This window comes from Papilio machaon, chromosome 18 (genome assembly GCF_912999745.1).
Source record: "Papilio machaon chromosome 18, ilPapMach1.1, whole genome shotgun sequence".
In the NCBI taxonomy this organism is placed as follows: domain Eukaryota; kingdom Metazoa; phylum Arthropoda; class Insecta; order Lepidoptera; family Papilionidae; genus Papilio; species Papilio machaon.
The window spans coordinates 2,951,930-2,962,200 of record NC_060003.1 but is presented as its reverse complement, the minus strand read 5'-3'; the positions used below and the strand labels follow the sequence as shown (position 1 = coordinate 2,962,200).

Here is a 10,271-nt window from a genome sequence, read left to right as displayed (position 1 = left end):
CAGCTGTACAAACATGGGTTCGCAGTTAACCAAGAGCAACCGTAAAGTTTTAATTTCGTAAACCGGTTTATTCGTTGTTTCGAAACTGAGTAGTTTTAGGCTTTCTGATAGCGTTCATGTTTTGATTATCTTCTTGCATTTTGTAACATTAAATATGTTTTGTAATTTTATTATATCGTCGGATTAAATAAAAGCCAATGTATACTTAGGTATATTATCACATTATTTATTAAAATAATTATATTTTTGTAATTATATTAAGTTAAATAATTATATAGAATGAGTCTTATATTTATTGGTTAACATTTCTTTTTTTTAACCTTTTTAATGTGTTTATGACAGGATCGTTCGCAAACATTTGTATTTTATCGCCGTTGAAGAAAACTTCAATATCTTCTAGACTCATGCCTTCCGTTTCTGGCAGGAAGAAGTACAGGTATATCGTGCCGACGAATCCAAAAGCCGCGTACACCGCAAATGTACCCCACAACTGTCCGTAAACCTCCAGATCTATGAGTGACTTGGCTCCGAGAAATGTGAAAACGTAATTACTTGCTGCTGCGATACCTTGGGCTGAAGCTCGACTTCTGTTATTGAAAAAAAAAACTGTTAAAATCATGTTGTTTATAGAGCAAACACGCAGTGGTTCTGATAACGTGGTAATCCTTGGAATCGCATATACTAGCCTTTTTGAGGTAGCTGTTTATTTATGACTGTATTATAATAGAGTTTATCATCTTATTCTACATTAATTTCCATTCCCATTTTACCCTTTGAAGCCGAAGCATTTTAGGTGCGTGACTTGGTTTTTGCAGCATAAACGATTCTTTAGTAACTTTGGTTTATAAATCGCTTGCTTTTAAGTTTTATTATAAAACGAATAAAAAATCTCTGTAGTCTTACCTGAATGGGAAAACTTCTCCAACAAGAACCCATGGTAAATTGAATCCGGTAAAGAATGCCATAATGTAAAAGAGTATTAAAGGCACATAGCTCGTTTCCTTAGGAAACGTATTGGTGTCGTAGGAGAATACGGAATCATCCAGATTGTATTTAGCGTAGATACTCAATGCGGCGCAGGATATAGCGGTGCCGAGCAAAGAGGTGATGGCCATCTTGCGTTTGCCAACGTATCTGATGGACGCTATGACGAGGATGCTGCAGCAAATAGTTATGATGCCGACATTCAGCTGCAAAAAAATACTGTATAAAAATCTGTTAAAAGGTAAAGTTCATTTATTTAAAACATTGACGATGATCATTGACTATTTATATTCACACTTTTTATATTAAAGACTAGCTGTCGCCCGCGACTCCGCGCAGTTAAAAAAAAAATGAAAAATAGATGTTGGCCGATTCTCAGACCTACTGAATATGCTCACAAAATTTCATGAGAATCGGTCAAGCCGTTTCGGAGGAGTACGGTGACGAAAACTGTGACACGAGAATTTTATATATTAGATAACATCAAAAATCCTTGCAACCAATATCTAATACTTACAACAATATCTTTTCCCTCTTGAGCCATACCGAACGCGCCACAGATGTTAACCATATTGGGCTTGATGGGAGTGAGGCCGCTCATAACGTAAAACATAAAGTAGACCATCACAAAAATCAAAGGTCTTAGTGTCTCTTTCGCAAGCATCACGTATCTAAACTTGTACAATGATCTAGAAATGCAAAAAAGTAAGATGAATATTTTATAATATAACATATTTTAGGATTGAATAACTTAAATCAATTAAATAAGTGTTTCTGCCTTTCTCGCTTGCTCTTATAAAATTTGAATTTTTGGCATTTATACTTATTTGTTAAGCTTTGTTTCTATTTCAACTGACCAATTTAGTCTCTTCAAACTTCTTCTCAAGGGCGGCCACAACTAACAATGTGTATATTTAAAACTGGTAATTTTGTTAATTAGGTTATTTTGCTTCGTAATTATTTACCTCCTAATAGGGTTCATTGTAACATGTTCACATGTTTGTGTGTCTCTGTTGTATAATTTGTAGCAAATGACACAGTTCTGTAGTTTTTTACTGTACTCCACCAATTGATCAAACTCCTCTCTAACGTGCTCCGGCGTCGTCCAACCTCGCAGCTTGCATAGAGAATTTAAAGCATCCTTCTCCCTACCGCGTGAAAGCAGCCAAACTGGAGTCTCTGGTACCTGAAACCATGTTTAATCAATATTATTAGGTATATGAATAATAAGGGCTGAAATAAAAAAAAAATTAGGTACATACTACACTAGATATACGTATTTATATTTCTTAGATATATGAAGTTAAAAGAGCAATCCCTTTTAGCAACTACGAGCTCTAGTTACAATAAGTTTTTACACACAACAGCAAGATAGAAAAATTCTATAATCTAGAAATTTTCTATAATATTTATTTTAAGCAACTGTAAGTATAAATAATACTATTCGTAGATTTTGATAAAAAACACGAAGCAAGTTCCTTGACAAAAATCATACTTTTGTCGGCGAAGCCCAGAAATCTTGTTTCGTTAACAGTTACGACAAAAAATATTTATCTCCGCATTCCCTTTGTATCTGCAGCGATGTAAATTGTTCTTATTAAGTGAGGTTCGTAATTAAATCACACTTTTACGCATCTTACAGACCTAATTTAAATTTAAATTGTGCAGTTAATTGTGTGTTTACAGTTATCTGAGAACTTCGATATTGTTACGTTTTTGATCGCGTTTTTGCGAATGTTTTAGAGATAATTAATTGGAGAATATATTAGCCACGCATCTTATAACTTCACATAGCCCATTTTTGTAGTTTTTTTTTTAAATATTCTAACTCTTTTTTTCGCGTACGTTATAAATGAAAGAAAACACACTTACGTTAACGTTCAAATTATAAAATAAAATAGCAAACTTACTAACATAAAACTTTGTGGTTAGTAAAAACAAGACAAGACGCAATACTATGAAACAGAGATTGCGTTACTTCGCTTTGCGACTCATGTGTGTCGTGGAAGTATAATATTTGAATACTGACCAAAAGCACAAGAGCCATAGAACTGATAGGTATAGCCAGACTAATTAGAGCGGCACTCCGCCAGTCCACCACTGCTCCGAGGAAATACATCGCAAATGTGCCCAGTGACAGGAACAGCTGAGTAAATGTTGATAGTGATCCACGAATTGACGGCTCACTGGAAATAGATATCTTACTTAATATTATAAATGCAAATTTTTGCATGGATGGATGGATATCAGAACTCTCACTGAAATTTAGCTTAGATGTAAAACGTAGTCAGTAAGAACGTATACACTACAATTTTTTTAAATTCCTAACGGACAGAATCGCGGGTGACAGATAGTGTACTTATGAGTAAAGAAATATCACTTAAATTCCTACAATAAACATCACCGATAACCGAAAACTCACCATTACGATAAACGCGCGGTGCAGTCACATCCTCAGTCCTTTCCTAAGAATATATACAATTGACGATGTCCGAATAATAAGGAAAGCAATTTGAATTAAAAATTAATATCTAAAGTAAATACCTGATTTCACCAACATATGCGTTAATCGGAGCTTCCATAATACCAGTTCCTAATCCCAGCAAAGCATTGGCCATAAAGAGAGAAGGTAAATCCCATGAAAAATACATTAAAATCCAGGCTATTATGTGAGGCAGATTTACTACGAAATTAGCCCTTCTTCTTCCTAGGAAATCCACAATGGGCCCAGAAAGGAATGCGCCGAATGGTTGAGTAAGCGATGATAAACTGCCTGAAATAATAATGAAAAAATAAATACACTATGGGATTGTTATCAGAGAAAGCAGACCAAATCGTATAATGTAATCTTTAAAAAATAACCTGACTAAAATTACCTTATTTTTTATTATAGCTGTGTCAATTATTTATTTTATTACCCATAATAATTTTGGAAAATAATTATAAGACTGCAAATGGGATGGGACTGGGATATTAGTTGTGACTATCAAAGTTAGTTAGTTATCATGAGTATTGATTCTCAACGATATGTAAACGTCAATTTTAACAATATTAAAAAATTCGGGTAGAAACTATATCGTTTCACGTATTGTAAAGGTAATGTTCTTGGAATAAATAGGAAATACTTAATAATAATGTTGCATACTTTCGGGACGTGTATGAATTTTCACGTGGTTTAAAAAAATTACGTTTGTGTGGTGAAAATAAGTGATGAGTTTAATTTAGTTTTAATCCAGATTTCAGTGTCGCGAAGTGAATATAATAGACTTCTTTGGCAGACTGGAACTTATTAGCAAAGTGCTAGCATTCGTGGTAAGATTTTTATATACTCGTAGATCGAAACACATAAATATAGCAATTTACAATACGAAGTTAGGTTAAGTTACGAATACCCAAGATTTAAGTACGTTTCTTTACTTAATGAGCATACTTCTTCAATGTAACGTAACTCTAAGATACTCACCAAACCAAGATGCTTGCACGTCATTTACGGACAAGCCTTCCCGGGCGTTAAGTAGAACTGGCAATGCTATCGTTGGAAAACTTATCGCCATTCCAAGATCCAGGAGAAGAAAATTTGGAGACAAGGATGATATTATCTATAAAAGAAAATATGACTAATTAATTTCTCCATTATCCGGTGGCTAAGAGCGTCGGTGGGTCAGGGGTTAAGCACTTGACTTGCAATCTGCAGGTCCTGGGTTCGAATCCCGCCATGTACCAATGTGTTTTTCGATTTTCGATTTACATATGTACATTTATCCGACGTTCTTACGGTGAAGGAAAACATCGTGATGCAACCTGCACATATCTGAGAAGAAATTCAATGATATGTGTGAAGTCAACCAACCCGCACTTGGTCAGCGTGGTTGACTATGGCCTAGTCACCCCTAACTTGGGGTAGGCTCCGAGCCCCTCGGTGGGGACGTACGTGAGCTGATGATGATGAATTTCTCCATTGTGTAAATATTTCTTTCGTAGTAATTGCTGAAGAACATAAAGTCGCCAAGATGAAAATTGTCTTTTTTTCAAACTTACGCCATATTTTAAAATACTGAACATTCACACGTTATTTCCGTTAATTGTCTTTCTTGATTTTAATACTTATTCAGCTTTAAGACCTTGGAGGCAAACGTACAAAGTTTGTCACAGTTATTATGAATTTTTATATAATTTAATTTGTTGGCGAAATGGAAATTTATATAAAGAATTGTTCATATTTTATACTAACAGTTGCCCGCGACTTCGTCCGCGCGGAATGTTTGTCATAACAATTTTAAAAGACTGAGAGGGATAAGACGTTTCGGTAGTGGAAACGCACGGTTATATCATAAGGAAGATCACGACATAACCATGACATTATTTGACATAGATGACCTAGAATTCAGTCACAAAATTCGTGTGACATTGCATTAAATTCAATAAGAATAGATTAGTCTTTAAACGGCTTATTTTCGAAGAAGTTTAAATTAATCTGACAAATAAAACCTTCAATGGATTCACGTGGTGTAATCGTATAGAATTTGTCTGTTGTAAACTTGTTTTAATACATATTGTGGTCTCTGTTTTGCCAAAGACAATGAAAATGATATTAATATGTATTAATACAAGTATCACTGTAGTGTAGACTCACCGCACCGTTTACCTTGAAAACAGTTTAAGTTAATGTTCATTTTAATCTATTTGTGTAATTATTAAATACTCTCCGTCTTCCTCCTGACTAAATTGTCTTTTGTTTTAATCAGGAGAAAAAGATTTTTTAATCTAAAAAGGTATTGATTGTAATCTCATGCAAGTACTTTCAGAAAAAAAAATCCTTAAAAATGTTTTAAATAATATTTACATATACGCGACAATTAATTAACATATAAAATGTGTTTTTACATTAAATGTAAAAAATAATTCTTACATTCGTTACGTTTATAAATTATTCATTTATTTCGTCACGTTTCGGAGTTGTCTAAGCGGTTTGCGATTTCAGGTTTTTGTCCAAGGCACGTGACTAAATCACGTGTTTTAGTCAACGTTTAACATTTACATATTCATCCTAGATTTCTATATTACCCGGTGAGGTAAGGGTCGATGGCTTAAAGCGAGCCATCAGTAGTTGTCGTTCGCCTTACACGGATCTTATTTTGCAGACATCTCTAAAAACATTGCCGGCTTTACGATGACTACTTAAAGTAGTCCGTGCATGTCGGACCTTAACCTTTTTTATACATTTTTTGTTTGTTAAAGAAAATGCTTAACCAGTTTTTTACCTTTTATCCTCAATGAGAATAATGGATCTAGCTGATAGAAAATGATATAGACGTAAGTTTTACATTTTTTTCAATTTAGTTGACATGTTTAATTAATTTTATTTAAAATACGGTTGAAGTTTTCGCTTAAAAGTGAATTAATTTATATGTATATGTTTAGAAACTTTTAAATTAGCCTAACGTGTTTTTTAAAAACAAGCTTTAAAAGGACGTAATCTAGCTACGTTTTCACAAAGGAAATTTAGCAAGTTTTATGCGAATCTATTATTAGCATATTAAAATGCATAAAATACTTTAATGTTTTTTTATTTAGCATCTTATTTTTTGGCGTCAGGGCGGCCAGTGAAGTACTCAATTGGACTTTTATGGTTAAGGAAGGCAATGCATCTGCTAGTTAGTTGTTGATTTTTGATAAACTTACCGTTGCGACTTTACCAGCGCAAATTAAAAAAATGCAGCAGGTATATCTGCGTGCATCAGCTACGTTCGTCCGTGTCCCAAATCAGTGCAACCGGTCCAGAGATATACCATTTGCTTTATTATACAGTACTTAACAAGATAAGGAGGAAAAAAAGGCATTTTAAAATAATGGTCCGTTCGTACAGCATTGAAACACGAAAATCTACATAAATTTTGTTATCGTCTTCGAATTGTTTCTTTACAGCGTCCTTGTCTTTTATCCAGTGTTTTTATAATTCATGCCAAGGGAAGGTTAAGTCTGTCAGGTTTAACTGATGTCAAAAAATTACCACCGGGTTCCGCTGCTTAAACACTTCTAGATTAAAATATAGCCTCTCATTCTCTAAGAAAAAGCAGCAATAGCAATATGTTTTCGAAAAGATGTTTTCTCGGTGGAAACTTATGATGAGTGTAGTAAATTAGTGTCGTGTGATATTGCTTATATCAACATTTATCTTTTCTATCATTCATGTACTTATTGTAATTCTTACAGCGAAGGAAAACATCGTGATGCAAACTGCACATATCTGAGAAGAAGTTCAAAGATGTTTCAATCAATCAATTTGCGTTGGGTTAGCATGGTTGATTAAAGCCTAGTCATGTCTTACGTAGGTTAGAAACCGAGCCCTTCTGTTGGGACTATATGAGCTTAAGACTATGCATTGCAACGTGTGTAAGCTTAATTTAATTTCTGATAATTTAATTTTATATAAATCATGTCTATATTTTATTGCAAGTAGTGTTTAATTATCATAACAAAAAAGTTCTAGAAGGATGAATGTAGTTATTTGTTTATTGACGTATATGAGCTTGATACGCTCCTCTTAAATACTGTTTTGTAGTAATTCCTCATCTTTTGTTGTAACCCTTTGTTAAATTTATAATAACACTAAAATTGTTTAAGATCGTATTCAAATAGTAAACTCTAATTGTCTTGAGGCTGGAAATGAACAAAAGTAAAACATCTTTTTTCCCATAATGACTAACTTTACGTTTGTTTGCACTCTGTACCTTTGACGGAATTTTACATGCTTAAGGTAATTCTAAAGCATAGCATTAGTCACATAAATATTTTAATACATGGTGCCTTTTGGTTCCTCTTAAAGCTGACATATACGGATTTTTTTTTGTGACTGAGTAGTCACTGTTTGCCTTGAGGAGGCATTTACAGTTTCACCGGGCTTGAGGTGGCCGAGCGCAGATGGCGCTTAGCCTAAACCTCGTTTTAAGAGTAACTAGTCTCGAGGGCTCCCTCAGGAGCCTCGGCTCGGGCTGTTATTTCATTATTATTACCGGATTGGGAGGTCACCGAGCTCTTAGATGGCTTCGGTGGACGCTCTATGACTCTCGGCTCGGCTCAAGGGCCCTGAGAGGGGACCTCGGCTTGGACTGACATACACGGAATGCAATGCGAGATCTTTAAACAGTTGATGTTCGTGATACACTAAAGGCACTTAGCAGTACCCGCTAAATTCTGATAGCTGTCGGTATTCAAGCAGTCCGCGTATGTTCTTACCACGAACAAAACTAGGACTTGAAAAAATATTATGTTATTGCTTCAACCATTCTTAAATGAAATCAATTAAAATCGCCTTAGCCATTGTTATCCTAGAATTAAAAAAAATAATGTTAATGATTATTGTAAAAAGGTCACCTGTGAAGCAATACTCCTGAATCTGCTTACAGCAGGACTCATTTGTTCCATTTGCACTTTTAACACCATTTTGATTAATTTATTTTAAATAATTATTTAACTCATGAAACTTCCTTTTTTGAAATCAATAAATGTCTCAAATAAAAAAAAAATTTAATGTTAAATTAATTGGAAGAATCACAATATACTTTTAAATTTAAAACATTAAAAAAATATTTAATAGGACATACGCCTGCGTTGGTCAGACGAAGTCTAATGAATGTCTCTGAAAAGACGACGACATACAGCGTCCTTTGTATTTTGAAATATTACGAATGCTCTTAAACATATTATGAGGTGTAAAAGTATATCTAAAAATACAGTATATGTTCGTTCGCATACATGACCTTGGATTATATAAAAGAGTAGAGTTACAAAGATATCTATGTTAAGCAAATTGTTCTTGAAAAGATTTATCTTTATAGTTTATATTGTAAAGGTATTTGAAAGAAATCCTAACATGTTTGTCGTAAGATAAATTAAAGTTTAACTTTAATTTTCCCCATCTTTCAAAGTCATCTTCAATTCAAATTCGCATAGTTATCAAGATGATTTCCAATACCAACAACTAATTACGTACCTTTGAAAAGTATATCTAAGGGTGTATCACGCATATTTAGTGTTCTCGTAACATCGTCAACAAAATGTCCATATTAGTATGGAGCTGAAAGTCAGCAATGCCATGCAATGCCCAAATTGCAGCTCTATATCATATGATAACTTCTTAACAGTATTTATATGATATCTAGATTAAGTGTCATATAAAACACCGGTTCAAAAGATATTGGACATACATGATAACTTCCTACTGGTTTTTATACATTTTATCGGTTACAGACACAACATTGCTATTAGTTTTTCACTAGGAACTTCATGATCATCACATAAGCTAAGCTAGATCGGTGTTCTTTTATATTTATCTGTATCTTTTATATTTATCTGTATTATCAGATAGTCAGTTATTTGATTTGGAATTATCTAGTCTGTCTCCATTGTATAGTGTCAATATGTATGTGAAAACAATTTGGTTAGATATAAAGCTTTAAGTACTCGAGTAAATACTAATATGGAATTTATATAAAATCGTATTTATTTTGGTCTTGTTGTAAAGCAGTATATTATTACTTGATTATTTAGTACTCAATTTTATGACAAATATCAATCATGTGAGTTTTATATGGGCCAAAGGATGTGATTCCAGACCGTAATATAAAGCATTAATTAATGATTGAAACGATGATACGTAATGTAATGTCAACAAAAACGTCTTATTTTTTTATCTATTGCTTTATATGATTTAAAATTAACAACATTTATTAGAGCAATCTTGTAATATACTTTATCTGGGCATTTCTGGGGCACATATGGGCATTGTTTTCGTTGTACTTACGTCCGATAGGGAAACTGTACAAATCTAATACAATTTTTGTCGATGACGCCATGAATACTGGCTCGCAAATTTTTGTGCTAAGCTAGGTGTCAAGATAATTATCACTTGGCTTCAAAAGCGAAATCATTATACTTAAATGTAATTTATAATAAATGTTTTTGTTTAACGAGTGCGCTTTGAAATATGATTTTTTATTTCTCTGCAAGGTTCGAAAAAAAATGAAACACTTGAATCGACCTTGTGCCGAGTATATTTATTTATTACAAAAACAGTTGTCAAAAATAAAAATAATATATAGATATAAACGTTCAAATCTTGGTTTGAATCAATACTCCTTGAAGATTTTTAACAATTTCAAGTAAAAAAATAATTCAACACTGCCAGCAAAAACAAAAATGAAATATAATTAAGTTCCCAACGCATAGCAACAAACTATGAGATTTAAATGTAATTTAATAATTTTAAGTTTTATACCAGTTAGAAC

General features: G+C 33.2%; 1 protein-coding gene across 1 annotated transcript; it reads right to left on the bottom strand.

The window, feature by feature from the left end:
- Positions 1–291: 291 nt before the first annotated feature.
- LOC106709769 (facilitated trehalose transporter Tret1) lies at positions 292–8,471 on the bottom strand. The gene is made up of 8 exons (XM_014501642.2): positions 8,359–8,471; positions 4,448–4,583; positions 3,529–3,757; positions 3,014–3,170; positions 1,950–2,170; positions 1,502–1,673; positions 904–1,190; positions 292–587 (listed from the first exon to the last, which is right to left on the bottom strand). Exons 1-8 carry the CDS (start codon positions 8,425–8,427, stop codon positions 293–295), a joined length of 1,566 nt encoding a protein of 521 aa, XP_014357128.2. The 5' UTR covers positions 8,428–8,471; the 3' UTR covers position 292.
- Positions 8,472–10,271: the final 1,800 nt, after the last annotated feature.

Coding starts and splice junctions, on each gene's coding strand:
- LOC106709769 (XM_014501642.2), bottom strand. CDS start 8,427: ATGGTGTTAAAAGTGCAAATGGAACAAATGAGTCCTGCTGTAAGCAGA. Junction 3,758..4,447: donor CGTGCAAGCATCTTGGTTTG/GTGAGTATCTTA, acceptor TTATTATTTCAG/GCAGTTTATCATCGCTTACT. Junction 1,674..1,949: donor ACAATGAACCCTATTAGGAG/GTAAATAATTAC, acceptor TTGCATTTCTAG/ATCATTGTACAAGTTTAGAT.